Source organism: Ahaetulla prasina, chromosome 13, assembly GCF_028640845.1.
Source record: "Ahaetulla prasina isolate Xishuangbanna chromosome 13, ASM2864084v1, whole genome shotgun sequence".
Taxonomy (NCBI): Eukaryota; Metazoa; Chordata; class Lepidosauria; order Squamata; family Colubridae; genus Ahaetulla; species Ahaetulla prasina.
In genome coordinates this window covers 13166683-13181907 of record NC_080551.1, presented here as the reverse complement: position 1 = coordinate 13181907, position 15225 = coordinate 13166683, and the positions used below count along the sequence as shown (strand labels likewise).

At 43.8% G+C, this 15225-nt stretch overlaps 1 protein-coding gene across 2 annotated transcripts in view; it reads left to right on the top strand.

Moving 5' to 3' along the window:
* The first annotated feature begins 478 nt into the window (after positions 1-478).
* The window catches only part of NTRK3 (neurotrophic receptor tyrosine kinase 3), a 517214-nt gene continuing 502467 nt past the window's right edge, over positions 479-15225 (top strand). For both annotated transcript variants that reach the window (XM_058156317.1, XM_058156318.1), the window contains exon 1: positions 479-748. In XM_058156317.1, the coding sequence (XP_058012300.1) occupies positions 501-748 (248 nt within the window). In that variant the 5' untranslated portion in view covers positions 479-500. The remainder of the gene's footprint in view (positions 749-15225) is intronic.

The window sequence follows — 15225 nt, the reverse complement described above, 5'->3', positions numbered from 1 at the left end:
GGTGGATCAACAAGGCACCGGGACACGCGCGCAACATCCTTCCCCCACCCGCCCGCTCTCCACCCCGCCCCCCCACACGCACACACACCGCACACACACGCGCGCGCATCTCTCCACCAGCCGCTATGCCTCGCGCACAGCTCTCGTAAGAGGGAATTTACAGCCTCTCCGCTTGGCCAACATGGTTTCAACGTCGCGAGGATTTTTTCTTGCTCTGATCGCTTGAGGGTGGTTTGGTCTTTTTTTTTTTTTTCTCCTTCCAGTTTTTTCCTTTTTTTTTTTTTTTTGGTTCAGGTTTAACCCCCCCCCCCCCGCTCTTTTTTTCCTCCCCCTCCCTTAAAACCTTCTCTTTCCCCTCTCCTTCTACGCTGCTTCCTCCCTCCCTCCCTCCCTCCCTTCCTGCCCCCTTCTTCTTCTTCCTCCCCTTCGCAATCTTTCCTTCCTCTCTCTCTCTCTTTTTCCTTTTTTTTTGGTGAAAAATAAAGCCGCACCAGTCGAAGATGGATGTCTCGTTTTGTCCGACCAAATGTAGTTTTTGGAAGGTTTTCTGGCTCTGGAGCATTTGGGGAGACTACTTGGTTTCCGTTTTGGGTTGCCCTGCCAACTGCCTTTGCAACAAAACCGAGATCAATTGCAAAAAACCGGATGATGGCAACCTCTTCCCTCTGCTCGAGGGGCAAGATTCGGGATCCACCAATGGAAATGCCAGCATCAACATTACGGATATCTCTAGGAATATCACTTCGATGTAAGTCCCTCTTCTTCTCCCTCGGCTCGAGATCTTCTTCTTCTTCTTCTCTCTCTCCCTCTCCCTCTCCCTTCCTCACTCCCCTCCCCACCTCTCCCCCGTGTGCTCAAATACGAATGTGTGGCGACTGTAAAGGAGAATGCCGGGGTGGGGTTGGAGCGGGGGAAGAAGAGAGGCGAAGATTTGGCTTCTGCTTCTGGCGACGTCTCCGACGATGCCCTCTTGGCCATCGCCGCTTTTATCCTGTGACTTGCCTGCTTGCCCGAAGGAGGTTAGGATGGGACTGAACTGCGTTTCGCTGAATGCAGATTGAGCATCCCTTTCCGCCCCCGCCAATTCTGGGAGCTTCCTTCCACGGGGAAAAAAAAAAAGCAACAGTTTGCAAAAAAAAAAAAAAAAAGCTAGAAAGGGCCAGTGGAGTCGGGAAGGGGTTTGCCAGCAACCTTAAGGGCAGTTGGAAGAGGGGCACTCCGTGTGTGTGTGTGTGTACACGCATTTGCGTGGCAGAAGAGAGGTTGTATATCTGGCCAACCGATCTTTCAGTTAACTATAATCTCTAGCTTGCTTTAAACAGTGTGCAAAGAAGATATGGTCTCTCTCTCTCTCCTTCCCTCCCCACCATAACAGGACTTTTTCCTCATTCTTTCCCCCTCCTCTTCCTTTTATACTGAAGTCTCCCTGCCCTTGTTCATGCTTTTTTTTTAAAAACAAACAAACAAACAAACAAACCACAACCCTATTAACACTGCAGATATATATGCCCAGAGAGAGAGAGAGAAAGAGGGACATACACATACAAATTCATGCCTGTGCGTGCCGAAAATGACCTTTTGGAAATAATTGTCCTACATAAAGTCATCCACATTCAAGTTGTTACACACACACACACACACACACACACACACACACAGGCCCATGGACACACAGAAGCCAACACACACGTATTTTAAAGGCCAGTGTGTCTGATTCCAGAACCAGTCCTTTCTCTCCTAGCCCCCCATCTCTTTTCCCCCCCTCCTCCCCACTTTAAACAGTGCATATTTTGGAGTAGTTGGCCTGAGGGTGGGGGTGGGGTGGGGGGCTGTTGAAAGCACACATATTTTTAGTGGGGGTGCTTTGCTTGCTTTATCTGGAAAAATCAACTCCCAAGTTCCTTCTTTCTCCTGGTTAGGAAACCCCCAATGGATGAAACACCATATAAAATCCCATCAGTGAGTGGTGGGGGAGTGATGGGGGTAGAAGGGAAATGAGCTATAATGCCCCTTCCTCTCTTCGCAAGTTTTATCAACCTAGATTGCAAATATGAATCACACAAACACCTCCAGGCTTGGCTTTCTGCATTGTGCTAATACACACACACACACACACACACACAGAGGCTTGTTTATAGACAAGGAGTGGGTGGACAACCCATCGCCTCCCCCCCCCCTTCATTCATTGACACAGACCCAAGTAGGCTTGTTGGGGGGGTGGGGGGAGACCTCCTGTGTAAGTTACCCATGGGACTCCCATAGGGACGTGGGTTGCAGGATGAGGAATGTGTGATGCTCATTATTATTATTGTTGTTATTATTATTATTATTAGGCAGTGAAGTGCAGGAAAAGATAGGCATCACTAATGAGAAAGGGGAGGGTGGGTATTCTTATTAATTAAATATCCCAGTGGCACAAGACACTACATAGAAGGAGTGGGGGAGGGGGGAAAAATAACAGATGGATGACTTTAGGTTGCTGTTTTTCCATCCTTGAAACAGGGAGGTGCTTTTCAGCTCTTAGCAGAGCTCGGAAATAATTGCCCAAATATGTATGTGATATTTTTTGTGCTTGTTTGGCAAAGAGTGACCTTCGTGGTACACAGAAGTGGAGAAGGTGGCATTTTAAAATACTCTTTTAATACGGGCTCTCTGTGTTTCTCCTGGGCTGGGTAGATCCTAAAGGCTGGCCCGTGGCCTTGCAAATAACTTCTGCAAAAGTTACTAAGATCCTAGGGAGGTGGATAGCATGGGAAGTGTGTGTGTGTGTGTGTGTGTGTATGTGTGTGTGTGTGTATGTGATGAGAGGGAAGAATATTTCTGTTTCCAAATATTTCCCTTCATGGTTGGTTAGAGACAATGCTAAGTTGCTAGAGGTGATTGAGTGAGTTTTAAATCCATCCTGCCCTTAGTAACTTTTTCGTTTTATTGCTATTTTGATTCCCACAATTTCACCCCTCCCTCTTTCATTGCCCCAAGGAATTGGAGAAGCCAACTTTGGAAATAGTCCTGCCTTCGGTTCCCAGACGTATCCCTTTTTTTTTTTTTTACAGCACAGGATGGTTTCTAGATAACATCAGGAAAAATAAGGGCATGGATGATTCTGGCCTTCTCATCTTTCAGAGGCATCTTTGCAAATTTTCACTTCTCCCCCCCCCACCCCTTCTCGTTCTCCTGTAATTCACCACCATTTATAAACGAAGCGATGTCTTCTTAGTATTTTGTGTGTCTATATCATAATCTGAACTGCTGGGGGAGATATGATTATGTGAATCTTTTGTATCCGGGAAATAACTTGATTGCTTTGAAAATGCTGATCAAGCTGTTCGTTGAATAGGTGGAGGACCTGCTCCAAACTTCAAAATAAGCAAAGATGTTTTGTATACCTCCTTCAAAAGAACATGTTTTAATTATTATTTCTTTCCTTCCCCCACCCCCGGAAAAGATTAGAGGTTGTTGTTGGGCTAGCTGGAAATCTGATTCTGCTTGTGATCTTCACCCTGGCCTTTTGAAATAGCTAAGGAAAAAAAAAAAGATACATTGGATATTTTTCTGGCTTAGTATGATGCTGCAGAAATACACTTTTGCATTTGGGGAGAGGGGCTAAGAAACAAAGCAGAAAAGGAGCTGGCTTTTCTTGAAAGGGGATTAACCAATTCCGGTTAGAATCTAGGAAGGATTCTGATAGCCACAACCTCTGGGGCTAGGCTATTCCCACTATGACAGCTAAATGGAGCTTCCATCTTCAAGGGCAGTATTCTGTCAACTGTCAAATCCACGGGTGTTTTGTTACTGCTTTAAAATTTTCAAGGTACTTTTTGTCCGATCTGCCATTGGAAGCAGGGTGCTGACGAAACAATTTCTTTGCTTTGAAGGGAATAGTAATAATATAGATGGAGTAGTAATAATATAGATAGAATTGCAATAAATAGATAGAAACTTGTTATTCTCTAGACATTTGTTCTATTGTAATATATATAACAAGGGCTCTTTTCCTAGCATGTGCAAGCATGGAATCAAACACGTTTCTATCCTGTTCTGCGAAGATTGTAAAATGCTTAATGGGGACTGTTTAATAAGCAAGAGGCTACACATGAGACACCATGTGCCAGCGAACCCAAAACAACACCTCCTATCCCTGCTGATCATGCCAGCTTCTACTAGCCTTAGAGAAAGCTCTGATGGGACAATTCCATAAACCCCACCATCCCACATTGAAGCAGATCTACCAAGTGGAATCACCTTTCACTCTCTGAGTTGGTTGGTGTGTGTGTGTGTGTGTGTGTGTGTGACCAGACCATTTTATTTCGGCGGCTGCTTTAGCCTTCAAAGCAACCTGCTGGTGTGCAGGGGGACCGTTCCTCTCCCCAGATTGTACTTAATGCCCGTGGCCAAAATCTACCTGGTTTTAATTTCTCACCCGTCTTTCCTTGCAAAAGAAGGAAAGTTCCTGTTTTATTCTCTTCTTCTGTTCTGCTTGAAGATGCCTGTGGAGTTTCTCTTGATGAGGCTTTTGAGCTGACTTCCTTGATAGGTTGACGGATTGTGGCATCTCTCTGTAGCCTCCCTGGCTGTCCATATTCTCTGATTTTTTGGGGGTGGGGGTGGGGGTGAAAGATTCATGAGAAAAATCCCTTCTGGGTGACTTTGCTTGGGATTTCATTGAAGGATGGGAAGCCAGGTTGGCTGTAGCCTGCTGGAGAGTGATTGGACAAAAAGAGGCAGAACATTGTCCCCCCTCCCCTCTCTCTCTCCCTCTCCCTCTCCTTGTCCCTCTCCTTCCATACAACAGGACACTACACCCCTGAGTATTTCATGGGTGAGAGAGAAGAGCATTTTTTTCCTCCTTTGGTAGAGATATCCGAGAAGCCAATCCTCTTTTGCCAAACTGAACTGGTAGAACACAGCTGCTGTCAAAAAATATCTTGGCTGGTTGATAGGCAGACGATCAGAGAATGCCCTTTTCATCGGTGTTATATTGAAGCCCAGTGAGTTGATACAGTCCAGAGGACAGGCTGAAAGGCTGGACCGTAGCCAGAGGGTGTCCTTCTCTGGGCTTTCCCTTCTGAAATGGCCCGAGAAGCTTACCTTGTCAGATAAAGATGGGAGTTATACTAAGCTGGTTTATTGTGAGACAACAGAGTGTCTGTTTAACCACCATCGGGGGGGGGGGGGCTTTTAATTTCATTAACTGTGTCTCTTTGAAGCAATCGGTCCCCTCTGAGAGAAAAAAACAAAAATATCTGAGAGTCTTGGATGTCTCCAAGCAAGAAAAGAAGAAAAAAAAGGAGGGGGGGGGAGAAAAACACGATAGGATCATTGCTCTTTAAAGCATCTATTTGGACTCTGATGCTTTAAAAAAAGAAATATTTTGCAAGACTCTGGAGATGGAGGCTGAGCAACCTCCCAACCGAAGGATGGATTCCAAAGTTTCATGGTGAAGACTGAATAAATAAAGGGCAGTCCTTGGATCGCATCAATCCACAGAATGATGTCCACAAACTGTGATGGATGCTAGTTAAGAAGATAAGGTCTCCTTATCCCAATGGTAAACTGCAGAACATGGGGAAACCTGCCACGTACTGCTGATCAAACATTAAACACAACATCCCCAGATAGCAGCTGGTGATGCCAAAGACTTCCCCACTTTGGGAAAAAGGATTAAAAAGAAAAAAGTCAGAATCCTGCAGGCAAATGTAGCAATCTTCTGAGATGATCTCATGATATTAACTGTGAGGTTTTTGCAATTTCAGAGAACATGGGTCAGGGGAAAAACAAAGTAAAACACAGCATAAAGGTGTCCATTTTTTTATTTGGCCAATATTGGCCTTGGAATACCCAGAATTGTAAGGGTGAGCCTTTGGTGTTCCTCATTCCAAGTGAGTATGAAGGCCAAAAACTCATCCTTGAAATGACGGTCTTGTACTATATGTGCTATTCTGTAATTTGGGGGGCGATTTTTAAAGTGAAGTAGCAGATTCCAGATGAAACAGCTATAAAAAGGAAGACGCGACTGGGAGTAGATTGGGCATAGTTGGGGAATGGATGAATACCTATGTATGTTCAGTCTACCTAGTGTTTGCGTGACATTGAATGTTTGTGTTACTATGTAGTAGATTAAGTTACATTGTAAGGCATCTTTCCATATTGTCATTTGGTTGGATCGTAATCTTGGATAGCTTTGTCTTTTCTACTTCATCTTCCTAGAAATGGGGAAAAATATATTTTGTATCATTCATCTTCCACTCTTCAACATTGCTGCCTGATATTTCTGGGAATGTTGTCTACCACTTTTGGAAATAACCATGTCAGGAAGGACGACTTATGTCAACTTGCAGCTGCTTTCCAAAATTCACCTCCAAACCCAACATTTTAAAATACATGAATAAACTGCTCTAGTGAGGGTTCCAGAAATACCTTCATTTGCCCTTTAATCCTATCCCTCTATTTTGATTAAGAGCCGTGGTGACGCAGTGGTTAGAGTGCAGTACTGCAGGCTACTTCTGCTGACTGCTGGCTGCCTGCAATTTGGCAGTTCGAATCTCACCAGGCTCAAGGTTGACTCAGCCTTCCATCCTTCCAAGGTGGGTAAAATGAGGAGCCAGATTGTTGGGGGCAATAGGCTGACTCTGTAAACTGCTTAGAGAGGGCTGTAAAAGCGCTGTGAAGCGGTATATAAATCTAAGTGCTGTTGCTATTTACATTCAAAACCCTGTTCCTTTTGACACTGAGTGATAGATTAAGGTTTTCCAAGCAAAGGGCTTTTGCAGTGGCTGACAGTGCTGTATCAGCACATTAGATATAACAAAGGCATTTAATTTATATAGCTATTAAAAGAGATCAAGTAACAGACCAAGTGTTATCTTGTGATCCTTACATCAATCTCTTGTTACAGAAATGGAAGGGATGGGTGACTAGGGCTAAAAAAATGTAGCCTCGGGCTACTTTAAAGAGTTAATGACAAACATGAAAGTTGAATTAATGTTCTCCAAGCTCTGTCTCCTTTTTGTAATTTTTGTGGCATAGTGGTTAAAGGCTGTGCTAGATCTCCACTCAGCCGTGAAGTTACTTTAGGTGACAGGCATCTTATTTTTCCTCATCTCAAGCAACTTTCAGGACTCTTCTGAAGATGCATGCCAATTTGATATTCTGGGAGAAAAGTTGAACCTTTGCTCACCAATGTGGGAGATTGTTTGTAGTGGTGCTGCAAAGCCATTCAAAGAACACTTTGGAAGTGGGCACATTGCAACTCCAGGATGCACAAGCCTCTATGCCTTATTTTGTGACCTTATGAAAGCCTTCAGATTGTAATTGCTGGGAGAAAAATGCTACTTTCCTATTCCCTGGAAAGTGAAACTCATGAGGACTATATTTTGAATCCTGAAACACGTCACCATTAAAAAAGGATACCCCCAAATATGGCCAAACACTGTTCCAGTTTCATGAGTGAAGTGGCCCTATTACAGCCTTCAAAACAATATTAAATGTGGCTTTGATTACTAGAAGGAAGTATTTATTTATTTATTTATTTGTTTGTTTGTCAAGCATATGTAAGATAACAGGTAAAAGTATAAACGTTATTAGAATACATGAAAAGAGTAAGAGTAAAAAGGAATATTAGGACAGGGACGGTAGGCACGCTGGTGTGCTTATGCACACTCCTTACAGACCTCTTAGGAATGGGATGAGGTCAACAGTAGACACTCTAAGGTTAAAGTTTTGGGGGTTTGGGGAAGAAACTACAGAGTCAGGTAGTGCATTCTAGGCATTGACCACTCTGTTGCTGAAGTCATATTTTCTGCAATCGAGTTTGGAGCGGTTTACCTTGAGTTTGTATCTATTATTTGCTCGTGTATTGTTGTGGTTGAAGATGAAGTAGTCATTGACAGATAGGACATTGTGGCAGATAATTTTATGTACTACGCTTAGGTCAGACTGAAGTCGGCGTAGTTCTAAGTTGTCTAAGCCCAAAATTTGAAGTCTGGTGGCATAAGGTATTCTGTTGCAAACAGAGGAGTGGAGGACTCGTCTTGTAAAATATCTCTGGACTCTCTCAATTGTATTTATGTCGGATATGCAGTTCCAGGCAGATGAGCTGTATTCGAGGATTGGTCTAGCAAATGTTTAGTACAATATTACCTATATTACTATATTAATATTACTAATAACTCTGTTATTGGAATAAAAGAGTTGGAAGAGACCTTGGAGGTCTTCTAGTCCAATCCCCTGCTTAGACAGGAAACCCTACACCACTTCAGACAAATGGTTATCCAACCTCTTCTTAAAAACTTCTAGTGTTGGAGCATTCACAACTTCTGGAGGCAAGTTGTTCCACTGATTAATTGTTCTAACAGTCGGGAAATTTCTTCTTAGTTCTAAGTTGCTTCTCTCCTTGATTAGTTTCCACCCATTGCTTCTTGTCCTGCCTTTAGAGTCTCAACATCTTTTTTACATCATGGCAACCAAAACTGAATGCAGTATTCCAAGTGTGGCCTTACCAAAGCATTATAAAGTGGTATTAACACTTCACGTGATCTAGATTCTGTCAGCTTTGGAAGCCATACTAGGCTGAAGGCTTCCACGCTGCCACTTTCTCCTGTGTGAGATAGTAGGAGAAGGTGGGGGTTGGTACAAGGGGCCATTAGACATAATAACATTCTTCCTGCCAGTCAAGGTCAGGCCAGGACTGCATCTGGAGAAGGAGTGGTCGGAGTGATGCCTCGAGATGGGACGGTTGGTGATTTGAGCACCTGATCGGCAGAGGAGTCAAGGGTGGTGGTAGTCTGGGGTTTTGTATTACTGAGGAAAAACCCGGATCTCCAGATGTGCCAGTTACTTATGCTAGTAAAAGAACACACTGCTGGCTCATATTTAAATGATTTCCACTAGGACTCCAAGATCCCTCTCACAGTTACTACTATTGAGCAAGGTACCACATATGCTGTACCTGTGCATTTTGTTTGTTTTGTGCATTGTTCTAGTGGTAGAACAGCAATAGTAACAGACTACGAGTTGCATGTTGCCTGTAAACATTCAGAGAAAGCTTAGGTAAGATCTCCTTTCCATTCTATTTTTTTCAGTTTGATGACACTTAATGGTCTAATCATGCTGGTTCAACCACTGCCCAGATTTTCTATATGATTGAAGGTCATCCTCCAAGCCAACTCTTTATTAACAGGAATTACTTATAAGTAAGGCCCCAGTGAATACAAACTTTGGAAGAGCCATGAAATATGTTGTGGCCTAAAATTCAGTGTTCAATAGGATGCTGAAATCTTAAGCCTACAAAACTGAACACTGATTGCCTAGTTGTTGAAAACAATATCTGTCAACCGCACTCTGTTGGCTTGGCTTAACCAGCTCTCTCTTATGCTGTTGGACTTCTGGTTGACCTTGGACTTCCTTGGAGCTTAATTTTTGCCAAGAAGGTATAGCTTTATAGTAAAGGTAAAGGTTCCCCTCACACATATGTGTTAGTTGTTCCCAACTCTAGGGGGCGGTGCTCGTCTCCGTTTTCAAAGTCAAAGAGCCAGCGCTGTCCAAAGTTGTCTCTGTGGTCCTGGGGCCAGTATGACTAAATGCCAAAGGCGCACGGAACTCAGTTCCTTTCCCACCAAAGGTGGTCCCTATTTTTCTACTTGCATTTTTTACGTGCTTTCGAACTGCTAGGTTGGCAGAAGCTGGGACAAGTAACGGGAGCTCACCCCATTAGGGATTCAAACCGCTGAATTGCCGACCTTTTGATCGACGAGCTCAGCCACTGAGCCACTGTGTCCTTTGAACTTTATGTAGCTTTATAACCAGCATGAAAATCCTTCTCTTTTTATAACCTGTTGATTCTCTATTTGTTGATGACAGCAGCACTTGCATATATTTCTATGCTGTAGATCGTCACTCACATGGATTATTGCACAGTGGACAAAGTGAAGACACGGGTTCTGAGATAACCTGTAGATAACATGAACCAATGGTCCCAAGTAAGGAATGTTGAGTGATGAACGAGATGAATTGCATTTCAATGAGCAGCTCTTTCCTTCTGGCATGGTCTACACCACAGTGGTGCAGTGGTTAGCATGCAGTATTGCAGGCTAACTCTGCTCAGTGCCAGGAGTTCGATCCTGACAGGCTCAGTGGTGGGATTCAGCCAGTTCGCACCACTTCGGGAGAACCGGTTGTTAACTTTCTGAGCAGTTTGGTAAACTGGTTGTGGGAAGAAATCATTAGGGCAGAGAACCGGTTGTTAAATTATTTGAATCCTACCACTGGACAGGCTCAAGGGTGACTCAGCCTTCCTTCTTTCTGAGGCCAGTAAAATGCAGACCTAGACTGTTGCGGGCAATAACCTGACTCTGTAAACCACTTAGAGAGGGCTGTAAAGCAGTATGAAGTGGTCTATAAGTCTAAGTGCTATTGGTACAGTAACTGGCAGTGGTTTGAATTTAATTTCCAGTCCAAGAATCTTTCCTGGGCTTACCTGAAGAACTAATCCTAGAATATTTTGCACAGATATTACTTGCTGTACCACTGATCCATAACTGTGATATCTCCCAGCTTAACATATTAGGCAAGTGAAAGAACTTAGTATTTTTTTTTTCAAATGTTCCCTGTTCCCCATGATATCAGCATTTCTCCTATGCAGAATTCAGAGCCTCCCTAGAGTCCAATGGGACTGGGCAGCTAATCAATTCAAATAAACAGATAATAATAATAATAATAATAATAATAATAATAATAATAATAATAATAATAATAATAATAATAAAAATAAAGAGGAGCAGCAGCAGCAGCAGCTTTGGACTACTGCAGGGGCCTCATACATTTTGCATATTATATGGAATGGACATTAGTCAGATGTTGGTGCTTCAGATGGCCTTAGTGTCCCAGTGGAATATCTTCTCTTTTTCTTCCCCATCTCTTGATAGAGCAATTGATGGATCTTTATAGACTTGTGCATCTGGATAGTGTGCTGTTTTGGCTGGCAGCAGCTGCTGCAGAGCTGCCGATATTGTAACACAATCTAGACGCTGCCTCGTGAAGCAAGTAACTCCTTCTCTGAAGGCTGGGGGCTGCCTTGCGCCAAACTGCTGTGTCAGTGCGATCTCAGACTTCGTTGTAACCCGGCGCACTTCTTAAATGCTTGTGGAGGAATTGAACAAAAGCCTCAATTAATTAATGCTCTTGATTTGGGCAGCTCTTCTTGTTCTCTCTTCCCTTTCGGCACGCTCTCCCCTTCCGGTTGGCCATCACAAAGCAGTCAGAGCTGTTGTGTTGTTTTGTTTATGTAGGGGAGAAACCAATGCTACTGTCTGTTCTAAATCTGCATGCACAAACACACACACATATACACACTGTTTAAAAAAGTTGGAAGAATTTGAGTCAGAGGGCGAAGATGTGAGTTGGAATGAAGATCATTTCTGACCAGGGGTACCATTCAGCAGGTTCTGGAGAACCGCTGGTGGAAATTTTGAATAGTTCGTAGAACCAGTAAATACCAGCTCTGGCTGGCCCCAGAGTGGGGTGGGAATGGGGATTTTGCAATATCTTTCCCCCAGGAGTGGGGAGGGAATGGGTGTCGTGTCCCACTCCTCCGCTGACGGCCGGGTCAGGGAAATCCGAATCAGGTGTGCCTCTGCAGCTCTGCCAAAGTCCTAGCAAAGTCCTCAAGGCAGGCAGGAGACCAGAAAGTGACTTCAGCAAGATATATTTAGACTTTGCCTGACTCAGAGAATGCCAGAAAGCAGATCCTTTATATAGGCCATGGGGTGTGGCTACATGACTCAGCACTTATCCAGGCCTGCCCCTCCCTTCCTTCTGTTGCCTCCGCCTATCAAGTCTTCTGACGTGAGGGTCACTCCAGTTGGTAGCTGTTGGTAATAAACCTTCCTCAGGCTCACATGCTGTGGAGGAGGGGGAGGGGTCTAGTTGCTCCGTTTGCCTGGGCATGGAGCCAGAGCTGGGGGCTGGAGGTATTTCTTCTTCTTCAGCCTGTCTGGGCATGGAGCCAGGGCTGGGGGCTGGAGGTATTTCTTCTTCCGTGTTCGGAAGCAGATAAGAAGGCCCCGGCTGAGATGAGATTGGACGAGACACAACAATGGGGATTTTGCAATATCCTTCCCCAGGAATGGGGTGGGAATGGGGATTTTGCAATATCCTTCCCCTGCCATGTCCACCAAGCCACGGCCACAGACTTGGTAGTAAAAAAAATTGGATTTCACCACTGCTTCCAACCCAGCAGCTTTGGGGAGTGAACATCCTATGCTGAACTGAGATAGCGAAGGGCAAATAATAAACGAGTCGTTTTCTGTATTTTCTACCTTGTGTTTTAATGGTGAATAGACAACAATGCCAATTTCTACACATTACATGGATGGCTGTTTCCAAATTATCTGAGCATTATGAGCTCTACTAATGCACAATAAAAGAATTAAAGCTTCTGCGAAGCCAAAAACATGCATGCAAGGATGAAGCTTGCTCACCATCTGACTTTTGCTTATCTGGCAAAATGTGGCTATTTTCCTTCTGTCTCAATTTTAACATAACATAACAACAGAGTTGGAAGGGACCTTGGAGGCCTTCTAGTCCAACCCAGGCACAGAGGCATGTGGGTATCCCCTTATTTCGTCTTGCTGGACTCGCTTAAATTTTAAATTATCAAATTGATTTTATGGGTTTTAAATTTTTTGTAAATTTTAGAGGGTAATATTTTATCTATAAGTAGCCATATCGAATAGGTTTTTAAAGGGTTGTTTTTAGTTTTGTATTGTTTTCTTTCTGTATTTTATTCTTGGCTGTACACCGCCCTGAGTCCTTCGGGAGAAGGGCGGTCTATAAATAAAAATATTCTATTCTATTCTATTCTTATTTGATGACCCACATAGCCTAAATCTTGGGGTCCCCTTCAATCCAATACTCCCCTTCCCAGCTTTTTTTTTCTTATTGCTTGAAGCTGTTGTTAAAAAATCCTTTTTTGCAGTTACTGTAATAGACTAATCCTGATATGAATCTTCTCTAGAGGGCAGCTGTAGCCGTTATAGTGTTGGTACTTCTCCTGTGTTGCTTTAGAACAGGGCTCTCTAGATTTGACAACTTTAAGACTTGTGGACTTCAGCTCCCAGAAATCCTTAGCTATCCATGCTGGCTGGGGAATTATGGGAGTTGAAGTCCACAAGTCTTAAAAGTTGCCGAGTTTGGAGATCCCTGCTTTAGATTCAGAGGTGGGTTTCAGCAGGTTCTGACCAGTTCTGAAGAACCGGTAGTGGAAATTTTGAGTAGTTCGGAGAACCAGTAGTAAAAATTCTGACTGACCCCACCCCTATCTATTCTCTGCCTCCCGAGTCCCCCAGTTGATCGGGAGGAAATGGGGATTTTGCAGTATCCTTCCCGTGGAGTGAGGTGGGAATGGAGATTTTACAGTATCCTTCCCCTGGCATGCCCACCAAGCCACGCCCACCAAGCCATGCCACGCCCACCAAGCCACACCCACAGAACTGGTAGTAAAAACATTTGAAACCCATCACTGTTTAGATTATATGATTGCTTGACTTAGTAGTCACTTCTATCCCAGCAGAGTAATCACACATAATTGGCGGATGCTGCTTTCTAGAAAAGAGTATATCTGGCTATACATAAGGGCCATCTTTTCTTTGGGTGGGAAATTTCATTGGTTAATGATATTTGTTGCTTCTTCTCCTCCTCCTCCTCCTCCTCCTCCTCCTCCTCCTCCTCCTCCTCCTCCTCCTCCTCCTCCTCCTCCTCCTTCTCCTTCTCCTTCTCTCCTCCTCCTCCTCCTCCTCCTCCTCCTCCATCATCATATTATTGATGCCTTCAGTCTTGACTCTTGGTGCCTTCCTAGACCAATCCCTGTAGTTTGCTAGGCACCATTTTCAGAAATAATTTGCCATTGCTTGTTCCTTAGGGCTAGGAAAGACAACTAGTCCAAGGCCAGCCAACTGGCTTTGTGACTAAGACAGGATTAGAACTCAAGGTTTCACACTTTCTAGCCTAGTGCCTTACTGACTATATCGAACTGTCTCTCTCCTTAACGTGTTTAGAAGTGATTAGTGTAACAGTTATGTTGTAATGCTATTTTTTTAAAAAAAAAATTGCACTATTTTGAGATCATTGGATATTCTATTTATTTTAGGGGTGGATTGATTTGGTTGCTTTGATGGGACTTTCTTGTGCAAGTAGCCACTCTGAACCATCAAGGAGTGGTATCCCCGCCAAGGGCCGGGATAGCTCAGGCTGTTAGAAGCCTGTTATTAGAACACAGCAGCCTGCAATTACTGCAGGTTCAAGCCCGGCCCGAGGTTGACTCAGCCTTCCATCCTTTATAAGGTAGGTAAAATGAGGACCCAGATTGTTGGGGGGGCAATAAGTTGACTTTGTAAATATACAAATAGAATGAGACTATTGCCTTATACACTGTAAGCCGCCCTGAGTCTTCGGAGAAGGGCGGGGTATAAATGTAAATAAATAAAAAATAAATAAATAAAATAATAAATCAAGAGTGCATTGTGTACTAGTTAAGTAATTTGGTCTTGGAAGATTTAAAAGTGCTACCTTTTTTTAACCACCTAAAATCAAACGTTTTGGGTTTTGGAATGGGCTTTCAGTTCTTGAAGGAATTTCCCCCCCCCCCAAGAAGTTTGGACAGATGCCCTTTTAAATGTTAGCTGTACAGGTGGTCCTCGATTTACAACAATTTGTTTAGTGACCGTTCAAAGTTACATTTTTTTCACACTTACGACCGCTGCAGCATCCCCATGCTCATGTGATTTTACATTCAGATGCTTGACAACCGATTCACATTTATGACGGTTGCAGTGTCCCGGGGGGGGGTCATGTGATCCCCTTTGGCGACCTTCTGGCAAGCAAAGTCAATGCGGACGGACGCTAGGTTCACTTAACAACCATGTGACTAATTTAACAATGGCAGTGATTCGCTTAGGAAATGTGGCGAGAAAGGTCGTACGATGGGGCAAAACTCACTTAACAAATTTCTCACCCAGCGACCTAAATTTTGGGCTCAACCGTGGTCGTTAGTTGATGGACAACCTGTACTTCTTAGAAAATCACAGCCAGCGATTCCTTACTAGCGGTGGGATAAGAGGAGGTTAAGCAGTTGGCTGATCTCGAAGCTGCTATTCTGTTAAGTGTCTAGAAATGTTAGCTTAGTCCCAGAACGCTGCAAACACAACTGCCTTTACGTCTCAAGGGATGAGG